The sequence below is a fragment of the Mesoplodon densirostris genome, chromosome 10, assembly GCF_025265405.1.
Source record: "Mesoplodon densirostris isolate mMesDen1 chromosome 10, mMesDen1 primary haplotype, whole genome shotgun sequence".
NCBI lineage: Eukaryota > Metazoa > Chordata > Mammalia > Artiodactyla > Ziphiidae > Mesoplodon > Mesoplodon densirostris.
This window is the reverse complement of record NC_082670.1, coordinates 104,570,014-104,588,497: the sequence shown is the minus strand read 5'-3', so window position 1 is coordinate 104,588,497 and position 18,484 is coordinate 104,570,014. Positions and strand designations below refer to the sequence as shown.

Sequence of the window (18,484 nt, the reverse complement as noted above, 5' to 3'; positions counted from 1 at the left end):
GAGAAAACAATGGGGCAAGGGCTGCCGGGGACCGGGGAGGATCAGCCGCCCCCCCTCCTACCCACACCCCGAAATCTCCAGAGAATGACAGGAAAAAATTAAAGACAGGGCTTTTCTTTTCGTGGTCACATGACTACGCTGCTGCTGTAATAAGAACCTGCACCGATTAGAAATGTTTCGCCCCCTCCTCTCCGCCCCTTCCCGGGCACGTTCCGGAGCAGACGGGGCTGTGGACTCCGGGAGTGTGCCAGACACAGCAAACACCGGTGTGTGAGCGCCTGGAGGGGGCTCTTTCCACCCCGAACTCTCTCCCTTCCTCCTCGGTTCCCTCCTTCCACACTGACTTCATTTACTAGGACTTCCTCCTCCGGGCGAGGGAGGGGGAGGAAAGACGCTGCCGTGCGCCTGTGGGGTGTGTGTGGAGTGCGGGGTGTAAAATGCTGTAATGAGAGGCAGCCGAGCGGCGTCTGAGAGCCGGGGACTGCAGCAGCCGTTCTGATCGCGGTGGCACCTAAGCGCTCACCTCCCCAAGCAAGTGCGACCTGTCCCTTCAGGTGCGTGTGTGGTCGCCGGCCTGTCGGGCAGAGCGGCTGGGGGTGTGCGGGTCACGAGCGGACGAACCAGTGCCCCAGGTCGGCGGCCCGTGGAGCGTGGAGCCCGGGAAGCGGGAAGCGCCGGCGTGCGCGGCGCTCCGGCGGCTGAGCGGGCGTGGACGCCGACCCCCGGGAGCCTTCCTTGGGCAGCTTAGCGAGCCGCTCTGCGTGATAGGCGGGGACGCGTGCGGGTCTGGAGCCGAGGGCTGCGGAGGTGCCGCAGGTCCGGCGCGAATGCGCGGGCACTTGGCCGGCTGCGTGGCGGTTAAGGGGCAGGGAGGTTAAGGGACAGCGGGTAAGGGATCGGGTCGACTGTGGTCGTCGTGGTCACGTGTGCTGTGTCCACCGGACGCGAGAGCCTACTGTGTGCGTGCGGGGGAGGGGGGAGGCGTTCTGGCCCGCACCGGCGAGCCCCTGGGCGCGCACGAGAGGTTCGTTTATGTTCGTGCGTGTGCACCAAAGCTGTGTTCCCGCTGCCTGGGCCTCTGGGGTCCGGTCCGGTGTGTGTCAGAGGCTGGTGCACACCGCGTGCGCCGAGTCCACTTGCTCCCAGGGCTCGAGCGCAGCCCGGGCCCCATGCGGACGTTGACCGCCCGAGCGCGTCTGCATCCGTTGGGTAGGTGAGACCTGCCGTCAGGAGCGGGGCGGGTGGGGGAGGGGAAATGAGCCTCCCCCGGGCGTGCGAGGCCCCGCCCCCGCCTCCCCGCAAGCTCACCTGGGCCCGGCCCCCACCTGCTGGGCTGGAGGGGCGGGTCCGGGGGCGTGGCCCGGCGGAGCCCGGCAGAGCCCGGGAGAGGGCGGGCGGCGCCTCATTCCAGGGATTCCTCGCGCTCCCGCGCTCGCGTCCGCCGCGGAGCCGGCTCGGCGCGCGCCGCCCGTGTGTGCGTGTGGGTGTGCGGAGCGGCGGGGGTCGGTGCGGGAGCGCGGGCGCGAGGGCGCCTGCGCGTCGGCGCGCCCCCGGAGTGCGCCCGGTCCCGTGCGCCCCGTGTTTCCGCCCCCGCGCCCAGCGGGGCCCGGCCGGCCCGAGGCGGGCGAGCCCAGAGCCGCCCGGCGGTGAGTGCGGGAGAAGGGGGCAGGGCGAGGGCTGGCTTGCGGAGAGCTCAGGGGTGGACTGGTTCGGAGCGGGACGGGGGCGTCCTCCTGGAAGGACGGACGAGGCGGCTTGTTCTTGCGGGGCAACTTGAGTCTCCTGGTGGGAACCGAAGCGCCAGGACACCCGGAGGGAGAGGTCTAGCGTCTGGAGTGGAAGCTGTCCTGGGAGTCGGCGGCGAGGGGCCTGCCGGGGCGGGTGGGCCCGCGCCCTGTAGCCCCTTGGTCGTGGCCAGCGGCAAAGGACGGCTGTGGTGCGGGACCGCGGGACATGGCAGAGGATGGGCAGCTGGAATCGGCTCTTTCCTCTCTGTATACTTCCTGCCCCCTTTCCAAAACAAAACGGCACCCTCTTCCTGCAGTGAGTGAGTGCAGGCCTCGCCGCAAAGCAAAGGTCTTTTCCTTTTTTTTTTTTTTGCTTCAAGTCTCCTTTTATTTATCGCCCTAGACCTTTAAATCTCTTAGGTTAGGATGACAGCACTGTTGGGGCCGCTGGTCTTTATGCGCTTTAGTTGGCATGTGTTCGTCTGTTCAAGCCAGCTGACTTAAAAAAATCGGTTTCACTTTGATCATTGGTGCTGTGTGTTTGCTAGTCGTTATTTCCTTCTCTGCGGTTAATAAGAACCAGCAGCCTGGGGGGCGGGTTGGAGGCGGCTCTTCTAGTTTTTACCAGCGGCTGGTTGCCCCCTCTATTTGGAAGGTACTATCTCCTGTAGAGTTTGAGTATCTTTTTTTTACAAACCCAAGCCTACCTTGACGAAAATGAAGGCTCTCATTTGTTTTCTCTGAACTTTCGAAGACAAAGGCAACAAATGTTAATTTTCCTATTAGTATTTGAAGGTCAGTTTTGCGTTCCATTTTAGCATACCAAAGTGTTAACTCTTTGCACTAGCCTCCCAGTCCACAGACTTGCAATGTTCATTGTTTCCTGCTTGCAGCTGATGAAGTCTGCGCATGAGCGTGAGGGGAGTAGTGTGGGTCGTTTAAAGAGCGCTGAGGGGTCAGCGCCTCAAGGCTGGCTGTACTGGGGGCGCGATATTGGAACAAGTTATTTATCATCTATCTCTAAATCTCAGTGCTCTCATTTAAATAATGGGTTTAGGAATACTCAGAAGTTTGTTGTCTTGTACTCAAGACAGTTTTGTGTGTGTGTGTGTGTGTCTGTGTCTGTGTGTGTTTGTTTTCTGTGTATTTCCTGATGTATCTGCCTGAAAAGTCACCTCCGTCCTGGTAGAAATGAGGTAAACCCCTCAATTTGTTGTTTGACTTTGGCAACATTTTAATCCCAGGCTAATTTCCCCCGCCAGGGTTTTTTCACACTTCTGGGCAGCCTGCCTTTGCTTTCCATTTGGAAGGGAATGCAAACTAAATTTTATGTTGACCAAAACACAATACAATTAAGAAGATAATTCTGCTATAAATAACCATGAACTACATTCCAAAACTGTGAATGTTGTAATAAAAACAGCTCTGGCTTATTTCTGGAGACTTGAGTTCAAGTCCTATCCCTGTCACCTACTAAGTTTGTGACCAGAAAAAGCTACTTCTAGTTAACATTTGTGCTTTATTTTCCTCTGTAAGAGGGTGATAAAATCTGTTCTGATACATCACAGAGTTAATTACAGGGAATAGTGTGCTTTGAAAAGTATTTTGTGTTATGTTATTTATAAAAGTCTTTGAAGACTTGAAAGAGCTTCATAAAACACAGTTGTCACCACTTCTCCCACCCGATTTAGAACTATGACTTTACCTTAAGGTTTCAACACTTCTTACAAAACGATAATTATGAAATGAAAACTTTCCCTTTCAAATGGTCTATTTGACAAGAGTTCTGCAGTGTGAAATTCCTTTTAACTCCTTAGGGAGTTAGCCTTGTCATCAGCCTCTGGTGGTTGCCCAAACAAATCCAAAGGAAGATTTTACTTTGTGTTTCTTCCTGGTGTCTCTCCTGGATAGTTTTGTTGTGCAACTTTTAGTTTGCCTTAATAAAATAATAAGTCATATAACCATAATAAAAGTTGCTTTGCAACTTTGAGTATGACTTAATAAAATAATGAGTTGTCATAAGTTTAGGAGGTAAGAGTCAAATACATTGGGAAAATTCTAATATAACTAAAATGATGACACTATGTGGCAATTTTAACATCAAGTTGTCTCTTCATTGCTTGTGTTAGACAAGCTGTTGCAGTTATGGGAACCTGGTGAAAGAGAGGGTTGTTGTTTTTTTTTTTTTTTGATTAAGAAGTTTCTGCAGGGTATGTTGACTGAGGCTTGTTTGTGATTCTTTTAGGGAGCCTCTCTGAAGTTAATCAAGTCTATATGCGGGAGCTTAAGAGAAGAGAAAAGGGGATAATATCAATCAGTCTATTGATAATGTCAATAGCCATTTAGCATCTGTCCACATGAAAACAACAAACAAAAAACCAGACAAGTTAGAAATCAGACTGCCAAATCTTGATAGTATAAACTGCCAAGGTAAGGAAGGAAGGAGTGTACGCATGAAGTGGTGAAATCAGAAAAATTCTTTCTACCTGGGCTACACCATAGTAGCTCTTTTACAAAAGAAGAAGCCCTTGTAGAATGTGCTTTCAGTATCTCAGGCCTCAGGTCTTATAACCAGATACGTCAGTCCTCACTGTTCGTGGATTCCTGTATTTGTGAATTTGTCTCCTGACTAAAATTTATTTGTATCCCCAAATCAGTACTTGGGGCAGTTTCTTCCTAGGCACAGTGGTTCAGTACTCACTAATTTAGAGGTCTCAGAGGCTTTATAGAATATAATGACTGCGAATGATAAGAATTTACCATATTTAATGATGCCGATAATGAAAGAGCTTCCTAGTGATGCAACGTGTCATGGGTTAGAAGACTTTTCTAGGCTACTAATAGGCTGGGAGTTGAGATTTTGGTACAGTGGGGAGCTCGACCTGCCTGTTATGGGAAGTTTGCCAACTTAGGCTGCGATGCAGGTCCGTGTCTGCAATTCTTGGGTGTAACAGGTCCCCAAGAGGACCTGGCACCTCAGGTCTTCTGAATAGGAGATTCTAAGTATCCAAATAAAATAAATGGCAAGAACAAGCATATCCAGAGTAAACTAGAAATGCCAAAGAGTTTCTTTTATTTCCTTATGAGGTGCTGTAGAAGGCCGAAGTATTGAAAATGAAGAGACAGGTTCCCAATAGCCTAAATATGAGAAAGAAAAGGATAGTTCATTGTTTGTTGGACAACCGTGTTGAAAAATCGTGGCAGTCGGTAGTCTGCTCAAAAAGTCCAGATTTGAATTTTATTTTTCCTCCTTGGACAGAGTGGTGGTGTCAGTGTGGGCCCACACACAGGCACTCTCCAGGGGGCACTTTAGGGAGATGGATGAACTTCAGCCAGCAGAAAGAATTTTACACCAGTGTTGGGCAGCCTCACATAAAGGACATGAAATACGCTATAACCTGAGTTTGGTTTTGCAGCTTTAAGTCCATATAGGTGACCCTGGCAGGCACACGATTGCTTTCGTACAGTCCATGTGTTTGCACAGCTGACGCTGATGCCAAACTGTGTTACAGTAATTAAGGATTTGACTTATTGTGTGGTAGCACCGTTGGGCAGCTTCTGTTGCCCGGGTCATCAAGATGACTAAATATCACATCCCTACAGTCCCCACCTCGGGGAGGGGGGTGCCTGGGAGGCCCATGGAGCCTTGGGCCATTTTAGCATCAGAAAACCTCAGGTGGCTGAGTTGAGCATTTATGCAAGGATTGCCATCCAGACTGGTACCCGTTTTTCAGCCCAGCTGACTCTGTGTTGATGTGATGGGAGGTGGAGATGAGCAGGAGACAGAGCTAAGTTGATGGCAGGCACCTGAGGTTACCTTGTTCCTGATACCTGATGTGTCCCACGGGGGAGGGGGGGTGGAGGGGTGGCGGGGGAGATGGATGGCTGCCTAGCCTATAGACCTGCCCTATTGAGGTTTCATGGGAGGGGGAGGGGCGGTACACACCCTGTACTAACTTACTGAATTCTTTAGTTTTCTAGGACGGGGCTGGGGGGGTGGGGGAGGAATTGCCAACAGAGCTGACTCTCATCCTGGGACTTACGCTTGAGGTTGACAGGCACCTGAAAGAAGCCTAACAAGGGGTTTTACACACACACACACACACACACACACATATATATATATTTAAATTAATTAATTAATTAATTAATTTTTTGGCTGTGTTGGGTCTTCGTTTCTGTGCCAGGGCTTTCTCTAGTTGCGGCAAGCGGGGGCCACTCTTCATCGTGGTGTGCGTGCCTCTCACTGTCGCGGCCTCTCTTGTTGTAGAGCACAGGCTCCAGATGTGCAGGCTCAGTAGTTGTGGCTCACGGGCCCAGTTCCTCCGCAGCATGTGGGATCTTCCCAGACCAGGGCTCGAACCCGTGTCCCCTGCATTAGCAGGCAGATTCTCAACCACTGCACCCTTCCACCAGGGAAGCCCCCACAGGTATATTTTTAATTCTCTGGAAATAAGCATAGAACATGTAGATGTGTTGTTCAGATTTCAGACATTTGGCCTTCAAATGAATTTTCAGAAATGATTATGTGTGGAAATAAGGACTTGGATATAAGGGGAAGTCAGGCAAGTCCTTCTGACCTTGTACCTGGTAGGATGCTTCAAATTACGGCAAGACAGGTCCATAATTCATGTCTGGCACATGCCTCGATTAGGAAAGCTAGACAGGCAAAGGGTCCAGACCGTTGAAGGAGTATTTTGAAGAAGGACTGGTTTCTGTTTAGGAGTGTGACATACAATTTCAGGTTGTGAGAAATACAAACAACGCGGTGAAAGTTTTCAAATATCATTCATTGAACCTTCAGAGTTATCCCCTGGAGGTTAATAGCAGGTTGTCTTGAACATGACTAAGTAGGAACCATCCTTCCTGAATACTGAACCTGCTCTTGGAGCTTGAAGCCCTCAGGGCTTACGGGAATTCCTGCGTGCCCTGGGCCCCAGGGACCCTCGGGCATTGCTGCCAGTATTGTCTGTCCCAGCCTCACCAACCGACTTGGTGTGAGAATCTTCTTACCTGCCTTGGTTACTGTTCATGTGACTCTGTGCCGCTTTCTTTTCAAAGAAAGTGAAACATGTCCTGGTTTTTATGTTCCTAGGAGAGGAGGGCTTGTCTTCCTTTGCTTTCTTTAGAAATTATCAGATTATTGCTTCATCTATATCTCAAGGTATAGGGGAAAGAGCACAGGACTAGAAGTCTAGCTGGAAGGTATTCTTTATTTTGGGTTTGTTTTTTTTTTTTAGATAAGCTAAAAAATTGCTTTTCTCCAAAAGGTCTTTATGAAAATCAGCTGAAAAATAGTTAAAATGGTGTTGGATGGTGAGGCAGGAGACTTGGATTCTAGAGTTAGCTTCTTCAGGAAGTCACTTATATTCTTGGCACCTTGGTCTTTCATCTGTAGAAAAATATAATCCTATCTGTGAGGATCAGTAAGCCAATGTATGTGAGTGTGTTATTAAAAGTATAGGCTGCAAGGCAGTAAGGTGGCATAATGTGAATGTATTTCTCACTTGCGTTGATTGGGCATTTTCAGTTACGTTGTATCATTTAATCCATGTGCCAAGCTTGTGACCATGTGAAGTAGGCAACGTTGTGACCATTTTCTTTAGGTGTGCGAACTTGGGCCCAGAGAGGTTAAATGGGCCCCACAATTGGTGTTAGGCAGTTAGAGCAAAGTCTAGAACATCATCGGCTTTCCGTGATGACGGATTGAATGAGTTCAACGTATTAAAATAGGGCTCAGACTTAGGTTTTCTGATGCTGAAGTCCCGGCTCTGCTGATTTAACAGCTGGTAAAGTGCAAGAAGAAAAAAGGGTTACACCAATGAGAGAGGTTTTGAGCAAGAAGAACAGACGGATGACCTGAGAACTGGATGGCTGTTACTAACAGAGACTATCTGTGTGTGTTACCAGCAGTTAGTGGGGCCTCAGTTGGACACGCTATGGAGGAGAAACAGCCAGGAGGTTAATTCACGTCTACTTGATGTGCCTGAAGCTATGCTTGCACGTGGCCACCAGAATCTGGTGACGATTCGGTATGAAATTTCATTCCAGTTAACCTCATTGAGACTCACAGCTAGCCACATCGACCACAGAGTGACCTGCATTTGGTGTAAGTTGCTCAGGGCAGGGGGTTCATGTTTTGTTTTCTGAAAAGTCTCTATGTAGTGTTTGCCAGACATAGGAGATACCCAGTGAAAGCCTCTGAATTCTTGATGGCCCCAAGGGCCACACACCCCCTGCCATAGTGAGATACTTCATACTGTAGGCTTGTCTTACAGTTATATTTCTTAGCTGAGGCCAAGTTAGATTAGCTCAGGAAGTGGTCCTGATAGAGGTATGGGACAGGGCCAGCAGGAATGAGGGATCCTGAAGAGTGTGCGTCTGGGGGTTGGACGTGCCATCAGGATCCCAGGATAGCGATATCTTCCTATTTCAGGTTTTTGCTCAAGTGACAGTGTGGCAGGGACATCAGGAGGTTTGCATGGGCCTCTCCCAGCCTCCACTGGTTTCCACCTCTGGCCAAGACTCTCACTCTTTCCTAAATTACACTGTAGTTGGGCCAGTGTTACTGGAGGAGCTGTGCCGTGAGCCAAGCTTGGTGCTGTAGCTTTCACCTTGGAAATCTCCTTGGAACACTTCTATGAGTATCTTGAAATTCTGTTCCCTTGGAACACTTCTATGACGTTTCTTGAAATTCTGTTCCCTTGGAACACTTCTATGACGTTTCTTGAAATTCTGTTCCCTTGCCTGAAAAAAAACGAATACACCCCATAATTCTATTCCCAAGATAGGAGTTCATGTCCTCTGGTTGATCTAAAAAAAAAAAAAAAAAAAAAAAAAAAAAAAAGACGGTCCTTTGTGGAAGCCCAGAATAATGGTGTTCAAATTTAGAGCTGAGCTTTTCATTAGCACCCAATATCCCTAAAATGTAGTAGCTTTATCATTGATACCTATTATTCCCTAATTCTCAATCTTAAGCTCTTTGGAAGAATGTATTATTGGGGGTAAGGGAGCTTCAGGAAAGGAATATGGGCTGGCAGAGAAAATACCGACCATTGCCTGGAAAAAAAAAAAACCCCAAAAAACAAAATATGTGTTCTCTTCACCATGAGTTATATTCATAATTGACAGCAACTACGAAAAAAAGATGAATGGATAGACCAGAAACGGGTTGCAGTGCAGTAGAACCCTTACAGATGGACTTGATGTCTTTATCCGGAAGCACATTCCTCTCCCTTTTATGGGGTTATTATGTTCCAGGTGTCAGTGTTTTAAGTGATTATGTTTTCGGTGATCACGATATTGTAAAAACTATCACGCCAATGGGAACACATCACTGGCTTGTACTTAGATTTTTCCAGATGCCATGTAAGATTTTGCAAAATCTCATAGATGATTTATGGTTCATAAGGGATATAAAATAAACCAGACATGTCACTCCCCTGTTTAAAACCACTCAGACCATTCAAGGACTTTTCACTGACTAAAGAATAAGATATCAGCTTTGTCACACCCTGCAAAGAACACATGATCCGACCCGTGCCCACTTCCCCGCCTTGCCCCGTCCTCTTGCTGTGGTCATGGGAGCCCCCCGCGTCCACAGGGCCAGCTTGGTCTCTCCCCCACCTCCCCCTTTACAAGCCCAGTTCCCCTTATCCTTTAGGTCTCTCATCTCAGAGGAATCTTCTCTGTCTCAAGTAGTGGCCAGTGCCCTTTTTCTAATATGTTTACCATCATTTGCAATTTATTTAATATGTTTGCCTTTGTTTTGACACATAATTATTTTAATGCATGTAAAACGCATTCACTTCTGACACCCTATGAGGGAGGTAATATCAACATCCCCATTTTACAGATGAGGAAGCAGACACACAGACATAAAGTCAGTTCCCAGGTCACAGAGGTAGGAAGTTGCTGTGCTCATTCAAGCTCACACGGTTAGTGTCCAGAGACCCCCCTCTTAAACCACCACGATGCTCATTTCCCTCTCAGCTGACTGTGACCCTCCATCAAATACTGTGACCGGGGCTTCCCTGGTGGCGCAGTCAGTGGTTGAGAGTCTGCCTGCCGATGCAGGGGACACGGGTTCATGCCCCGGTCCAGGAAGATCCTACATGCCATGGAGCGGCTGGGCCCATGAGCCATGGCCGCTGAGCCTGCGCATCCGGAGCCTGTGCTCCGCAACGGGAGAGGCCACAACAGGGAGAGGCCCGGGTCCCGCAAAAAAAACCCCAAAAAACAAAAAAACCAAAAAAATACTGTGACCGTAGTTTTTTCCCCCATGTTACTCACATGTCTCACATGTTTTATTGGGTTTCTTGGACTGCGGATATTGTACAAGATGTAAAATTCAGAAGTTTTTTTTTTCTTTTTTTACTGTTATCTTCCACCTTTATTTGCTTAGGGCTTTTGTGGCTGAGTAATGCCTGGTCCCTGGTCCTCCTCTCCCACCTGTATCACTGTACCCGCTCTTGTGGTCCTTATCTCACACCTGGTTCCTACAGAAGCCTCCTAGCTGATCCACGTGACTCCTGACTTCATCCCTGCAGGTCAAACCGTCCTCCCCACACCTGCTAAACTAAAACATCATGACATCATCTCCCCAGCCTGCTCAGGGACTCACCACTGCCCGTTGCCTACTGCAGTAAATGGACGCCAGCCTGGCCAGTCTTGCGCTGTCTCCCGAGTTCACCCACACCGTGCTCCCTGCACTTAGGTGCCGCCGCTCCTCAGCAGGGGTCCTCAGTCCTGCCTGGGTGGGGCTCAGTCCCCCTCCCGGGCTCTCATACCTGCCGCTGTGCCTTCCCTCAGGCTGTGGATCCAACAGGACTGGACATGTAAGGATCAGACAGGGTACTTGCACCCAGGAAATATTCAGACCATGTGATCCAGGTGAGGAGGAGAGGTCAGAGAGTAGAGACTGCCCAGGGGAGAGGAATGGGAAGGAAACCTTTAAAGTGGCTTTTTAAAACACACACACACAAACACACACACACACACACACACACCAAACTGAGAAAAAATGCGTGTTCATGAGGTAAACACTTCAGCTGACACTGATCTCTCTTTTATAACACACTACACATTTCAGTGTTAAATTATATTTTGTCTTTTATTATGCTCTTATATTCGTCTGTTGTTATCCCATTCCATACACTTTAGGTTCATGAACAAGGTTGTAATTCCTTAAAAGCAGGGATCATATCTTCTGTTTCTCTGTGACCTCTCCTGGAGACTTTGCTGAACTCAATAATTGTGTAATAAAAATTGGTCGCATTAATAAGGTTGCAGCAGATGGCAGGTGCCTCGTAGATGAACCTTAAACACCTAATCTCTTATCTACCTACTTTGAACCTAAGTTGCTTGGAGTGAATGAACTTAAATAATCTTCCACGTACTAGAATTCTGGGTCTACTTTTGTGTCATTTGGTATTTTTATGCTTTGATATTTTGCTTCTGTGCACATACTTTGCATAAGAGGCACATGTTAACATGTATCTTTTTGGGTTTAGAATTTTGAAAGCATTGTCCTTCAACTTAATGAGGCAATTAATTTAAGGAATTGTGAGTCTAAATACTGCTTTACAGAGTAGAATGCTTATCGGCATTTACTTAAAATAAAAGACTTTAAAGTTAGGGACTTCCCTGGTGGCACAGTGGTTGAGAGTCCGCCTGCCGATGCTGGGGACACAGGTTCGTGCCCCAGTCCAGGAAAATCCCACATGGCATGGAGCACGTAAGCCCGTGCGCCACAATTACTGAGCGTGTGTTTGAGAGCCTGTGAGCCACAACTACTGAGCCCATGTGCTGCAACTGCTGAAGCCCATGTGCTCTAGGGCCCGCGTGCCGTAACTACTGAAGCTCGCACACCTAGAGCCTGTGCTCCACACAAGAGAAGCCACCGCAATGAGAAGCCCGCGCACCACATCGGAGAGTAGCCCTGGCTTGCCACAACTAGAGAAAGCCGGCGCGCAGCAATGAAGACCCAATGCAGCCAAAAAAAAAAAGACTTTAAACTCAAATCTTGCCTGAATAGGAAACTGGCTTGTGTGACGAGAATGTAACTAAGTTCTTGTGAGTTCAGCAAACCTTTTCCTGTCAGTCTGTTGCAAACTTTTGTTTTCTTTGCCTTTGAACAAGTTTCCAAATCCTTACTCTCAGGAGGTGATCTTTTCTATCTTACAAGGAAGACAAGGATTGTGAATGTCACTCATTTTTCTCTCATGTGCCTCTGATTTTACTCACCTCCTCCTTGTCTCTGAAAAAGAAGAAATTTACTGTTTGCTTTACAACCTCACTATCCTCCCTGTCACTCAGAGTCCTCTTGGACTCTCCTCTGACACCTTGAGACCTCCCAAGCTCCATCACTTCTGTCTGTGTTTTCTCTTATCCCCGCTGCCCCCGACACACGCCCCTCATTACTTCCTGCACGCTGTATCCCTGTATCTTTCAGATTGTCCCCTGCCTTTGGCTTCCTATTCTGTAGGCTGTGACTGCAGGGCACTACCAGGATAACTTCCCTGGAACACATCAATGGCCAGGTTATTGCTCGGCTCGGAGATTTCAGTGGCTCCTTAATGCGGACAAAACCCAGCCCAAGTCCCATTCAGGCCCTCGGTCCTCCCATGCTGTGGCGTCGGTCCACGTTTCCATGCCCGTCACTTCCTGTCCCCACATCACTTGTCTTCTGGCTGATTTGGGCAGCTTGTTCTTGAATGGATTCTGCTGCTGTTCTTCCCTTCTGTGCTTCTACGTTTATTCTCCAGAGGCTCAGCTCACCTCCTGCACAGAGCCTTTCAGAATTCATTGATATTTCTATAGGATTTCATTTATGGCACTGTTTTGGCACTTAGCAGAGTTTGCCTTAATCCATGATTTCCAAATGTCCCCTAAGAGGTGTTTCAGGTTAAAAGAAAGGCCAGTGAAGTTTGAGAGACTTCAAGTATATAGAGCTGCCCCCTCTACTGCCTCTGCCCCTGCTGAAGGCACAGCAGCCTACCAAAAGCACAGAAAGGAAAAGAAACTGCTAAATTTGGTTTATTCCAGTGTGTTCCCAACTTATTTATCATAGAAAAAATTGTTTCTTACAAAATATGAACATCCAGTGCAACACTTGGGGAAAACACTGCCTTAAACTAGATTTCTTGCAGGCATGTCTACTGTATAAATTGAAAGCTCTTTGAAGGCAACTGTTGGGCTCTGTTTATTTTTCCTGCCTTAGTACATAGTAGATAATGTTTGTTGAATGAAATGACATTGCAAGATCAAGAGCTGATGTTTCTTTGGAGGCCTGAGGTATGAATGTTGTAAAGTAAAGCTGGTCTGCTACGTCTTGTAACTGGCACGCGCATAGTAGGTACTCAGTAAAGGCTGAAGAATGCTGAGTAAATGCTGAGCATCTCTAAAGGGTGCACTTAAAGTACTTTCTCTCAGTTGTTGAACTAATAGGGCGTGTCTCTTTTCCTAATAACTGTGTGTGCGTGCGTGCATGTGTGCGTGTATATATTTAAATAATCCAAAAAAGGAAAACTGGGTAAAAGTAGCCTGATTCTCTAGGTTTTTCACCATCTTTAACTCTTTTTCAGTGTTTGCTTTTATAGGTGTGCTGTAATTTAAGAAAGCAGAGTTAAAAATAAAAATCCAGGTTTTATAAAAAAGGAAAACGTTGGTGTTAGGTGGTGGTGATAGCTATAAAACATGACATTTCGAAATAAAGATTCCTATTGGACTTAAAATACCATTTAACTCACCAATGGAATTCACACACTTTTCATGAGTACATTGCCTATTTTAAGCTACACAGTTTTGCAGAGTCTCAGCTAAGGAGGCAAAAGGACAGAATGGTTCAATCTTAGTAATTTTTGTTAAAACTAATAAACCAGCAACAACGACGACTACCACCACAATCTCAGACTGGTGTAATGCTGTGTTCATAGAGTAGCCTTTGTTCTGAGAACTGTTTTTCACTGGGTATGTCTGGACAGGCATGTTGTTACGTACGCACATAAACATTTATAAGCACGAATAACATGGGCATGAATATTCACAATATCCCTTCTTTTAGTTCTGACTTGAGCTGCTTCCTGGAATTGGCAAGGTTTGGCTGAGTAGACAGAATGGAATTTAACCCCTTTCTCTATCTGTTCCTGAACCACGTCCATTGGATCTTGTCACAGGCTGGGAAGACTTTCATCTTCAGCATTGTGATTTACATTTGGTGGAGGCATCATTCAAATGGTTAACTGCCAGAGTTCTAAAAAAAGTCTTTGGAATTCCATTTAAATTCTTTTTTTCTCTCTTTTTTTCCTTCTGGGATCCAACCAGGAATGGAGACGCCACTGGACGTCTTGTCAAGGGCAGCATCCCTGGTACATGCTGATGATGAAAAACGTAAGTCAGGAATCCATTTTAAGTGTTTTTCACCTATACCCCCTTGTCTCCTGAAGTGTAATAAAATCACGTGTTTTTCCACATGGTTTTGTGGCTATATGCTGTTAATTTGGTTGTTTTCTTCAGAGATAACAGCTTGGCATCCTTATGTTTGTTTTCGAGTGCCAGAACATGTAAGTCGTCTGTTTTCTTTGGATGCTAGGGCTTGAGCTGTTAACTCAGGAAGTTCTTTTCCTCCACAGCTTACTCTAGTGGGATCTGGAGTGGAGATACTCCTTACGTGTCTCTAGAAGTTTAGATAAATAGGTGTTTGTTGATAGACTAATTGACCAGCAGAGAACTAGAGATGTGAAGAATCGTCCAAGATCATTCATGTCATTGGAAGTGTGCATATAATGGGAAATAGTGGTGCAAATTCTATTTGCATAGCTAAAAGAGAACAAATACTGGGGGGGAGAGCGCGTGCTAACGTGGTGGAGAAGGGGCACAAGAAGAGAGAACACCGACATTGGAAGGCCATTTGCCATTGTGTGAAAGTGATTCTCTTGCTCGTCTTAAGGTATGTTTGTTTTTAAATGTTACTGTTCACAGTTGATATTTGCAAGAATGACTGTTTTCTGTGGAAGCAAGGTTGTGTTCTTTTATAAGCACTAAAATGCCACTGACAGAAGATTTGGTGAGATTGAGCTTTTATACATGGTAAGTTCTTGAAGATGAGGCACTTTCCACGTTTAGTTCTTAATAAATTGGCAGCTGAAGTGCCTGTTGCTTAAGATGTAAGGTCTGCCTTTCTACTAGCTGGTAGGACTTCTATTTGTCTAAGGCTCAGTTTCCTCATTAGTAACCCCGAAATAATAGCAGCTACTTACAAAACATATGTGAAGATAAACTGGACTTTATGTGTATAGTACTTACTGTAACTGTCAACTCCTGGGGCGACTGCCTTGCCCTGTTCTCTCTAGGCACCTTGTTGGCCCTCTGAGGGGACTTTCTCCAGTCCTTTATGTTATCCCTGTGCCTGCGGCTTCCTCCCTTCCCCCACTACCACCACTCACACAAGATCATCTTTAGACGAGTGACTGAATGAAATAGCCATTGAAGTGTCTTTTTTTTCCTCAGCCTCTTTTGTAATTTACATTTATTTAGCTTTTGATTGTTGGGAGGTATAATTATCCTTTCCTAAGGAAACTGAAGCTCAGGGATGTTAAGTGTCATTCCCAGGGACATTGAGCTCGGGAGAGGCAGCTCAGTTTGTAGGCTTTTATTGAAACAACAAGAAACTCCTTTATGCCTCTAAGGTTGCAATAAGCATTACTGACTTGAGTAGCTCGTTACAGATTTCGTTAAACATTAATAGAGCTAATTTAGAAGTTTTTTATGTAAGACAGTATTTTGAATTTTTCTGTTTTATAATGCCCACATTTAGTTAGGATCAGTAAAACAAAATGGTGTTTGTATAAATGAAAAATAAGTAATGACCTCAGGGTAGCTTTTTGTGTCCTGAGTGAAGAGAGTAAAAGTTTCTTCTCTTTTTCTGCTGCCTTCTCAGGTTCTCTCCTGGAGCCCAGCTTCAGGATCAGTCTGCTCAGGTTGGAGGCCTGAATAGTTACCAATTCAGTGAGCAGTGATTGAAGGCTTATGGAAAAGGGGGCCTTTCTGGGGGGCAAGTGGCAGTCCTGCCTTCATGGAGCTTATGAACTGATTTATGCATTGACTCTTGCGGCTGTAAAATGTATGTCGGGGAGACTGGGTGTACTTGTGACATAGATGCAGGGCCTCCGTGGAGCCTACAGTTTGCCAGAGCTGTTTTTCATAGAAACAGAACGATACTGCCAAGGGAGAGAGGAATTCTTATTTTCCTCCTGTGTTGAACACAATATTAGTGTTTTACAGAGGAAGGATATATACATATGTAAGGTCAAAGTGATCACAGGGTAGACTTTATTCTGAACTCCAATTCATTTAGGAATGGGCTGGCATGATTCTGGGATCCCTCTATAATGGTTTCAGCACCTCAGGATCATTTTTTACATTTAAAGAAAAGTAAAAAAAAAAAAAAAAAGTCCAAAGATGTCTGTAATCATTAACACGGAGGCGACATTTTTGAGAAACTGTTTTACTGTGGTGCTCTGTGTACCACCCACAAGAGCAGAACCCAAGAACCAGGGATTCACCATATTTTCTATTACCTAACAATGTAAGAATGTGAAAATTCAGGCAGTTTATAGACAAAGTTGAGCATTAAGTTCACAGCCTTTCGGTAGATTTTTCAGACCTACTTGTGCTTGTTCAGCCTGATTCAGCTTTCTCTGCCCTAGATTAATTCTATTTTAGCTTTTGTTGAAAATTGCTCTTATACTTCACGTTCTCCTCAACTTTAAAAAAGTCTTGTGTATGTAATCTGATTTGGGTGTCTTATTACAAACAGAAAAATGTTCTACGACTTGAGATCAGTTTTCCAACTTGTGTTGGTGACCTAAATGGTTCTCTTTCCTTTTGCTCCTGGAGAACCAGTAACTTAGGCATTTTTGAAGATGTTATTGTTTTAGCATTTGGAGGAGAACAGTGTCTGTTAGGAATTGAGTATTTAATACCTGATAGCCTTAAGGCTTCATTATGTCTACCAGCAAAGAATCAAAGAAATATCTCAATAGTACACTGCAGAGCTGAAGTCAATAGTGAAATGGTGGTTTTGTAGTAACACAATAGCCACTTATCTGGATGGCCTAGAAGGAATACACTTACTTAAAATAATCATTCCACTGCTCATGAGACATTGATTTAATCAGCATCCCGGGTAATCCTGGAAGGTACTTAATGAAAATACAACATGAGATGGCCAATTTTCCATGTGCTTGAGGAATCTCTCCTTTCAGGCATCATTAATACTGGTGCTGGGAAGACCTTAACCTTTTTCCAAGTCTATTTTTTAGGAGTCAAAATTGAACAGAATTTGTGGACAGGACACGTAGGCACGTATGTTTATAACGTCACCTGGGTGTGTCTTTAACGTGATACTGCACTTCATCACGATATGTACAGAATGTTTTCTTTTTGGTAATTTTGTTCTTATATCTTCTAAGTTCTTGTATCTGCTGACTTCCTTACTTAGGCTGAAATCGTTTTAAGAAACATGTAGCTTTGTTTTTGAGGATTTTGATGGAGGGGGTAGTACTTTTGATCTGGTCTAATGAATGTGTATGATCAGAACAAGCTGGGTAAGGTCGGCGTGAGTGACATAGAGCAGTAGGGGAGGAAGGCGGCTTTTGCAGTGTTGCTGTTGCATCTGCTCCTAGAAATACACTAACTCCTTGTTTGGTGAAGGTCACTGAATGTTGAGTAATTGATGAAGCATAAATTAACCATCATTCTCCAGGGAAAGCATTCCTAGGAGCATAAGCTCTAGTTATTATGGGGGCCAATGCCTCAGACGTGTGGAACATTTTCATGTGTATAGGTTGTGTTCTGTTTTGCCTTAAAAAGGGAAAAAAGAAACCTATATGCTTCATCATAACATAAAGATGAGTTGTGCTCACATGCTGTCTTCTCAGATGGACTTCTGTCCTCCTAGATCACCATCACCTCTTGCCAGCCTCCTCGCCAATCAAGTCACTGTGTGTATAGGTTACGGTGCTTTAGCCAGTGCTTTCCTGTGACCAGACCAGTTGGGGCTACTTCTGATTTTTTTCCCCATTCTCTCCTTCCCTCTTATCCTCTTGCCTTTCCTCTCAGCATCTGACACAGTAGCTTTCAAACATTTTGGCCACGGCCCAGAGTTAAAAACATTTACCTTGTGACCCTTGTACTCATATTGACATAATTGATACAAAAGCTTCATGAAACAATTCTTACCCTGGCTTTGTACAGTGTAGCTTGATTTGCCTGTATTTCTTTGTGTTTTACTTTGTCCGAATAAAAGTTGGGTCATGACTTGTTAAGTTGACTTTAGGATCCACAAATGAATTGGGACCTGCAGGTGAAAAAAACATGATTTGGTTTATGTATCTCTTTCATTGGGTAAACTTGCTTTTGGTTCCTCCATGTATGTACTGGGGAGATTTGACTAACCCGTGGGGCATGAAGGTACAGTGAGCCAGGGTATTCAGATGAGCTGGAATCCATTCGTGGCTGGACCGGGGTGATGTCCTCACATTGTTCTCGGTCGAGAGCACTGGAGGACTTGGCATCCCCACTGTGAGCAAACAGGACCGCCCCATTAGAGGCAGTTCCTCTCTGTCCTAAGCCTGTATTGTTCCTGATTTTTAGAGTCAGTGCTCAAGAAAATGGTCACTCCCCTTTGGTTAAACCTACTTAGGTCCCTCTTGCTTCCAAAAGCGTGTTGCATTGAGACTGCCTGACAGACACTG

The 18,484-nt window shown here is 45.9% G+C and overlaps 1 protein-coding gene across 1 annotated transcript in view; it reads left to right on the top strand.

Annotated features, from left to right (window-relative positions):
* Nucleotides 1-1,574: 1,574 nt before the first annotated feature.
* Nucleotides 1,575-18,484, top strand: part of VGLL4 (vestigial like family member 4) — a 155,825-nt gene continuing 138,915 nt past the window's right edge. Inside the window, exons 1-2 of the mRNA XM_060110858.1 lie at nt 1,575-1,646; nt 14,052-14,117. Of these exons, the coding sequence (XP_059966841.1) occupies nt 14,054-14,117 (64 nt within the window). The 5' untranslated portion in view covers nt 1,575-1,646; nt 14,052-14,053. The remainder of the gene's footprint in view (nt 1,647-14,051; nt 14,118-18,484) is intronic.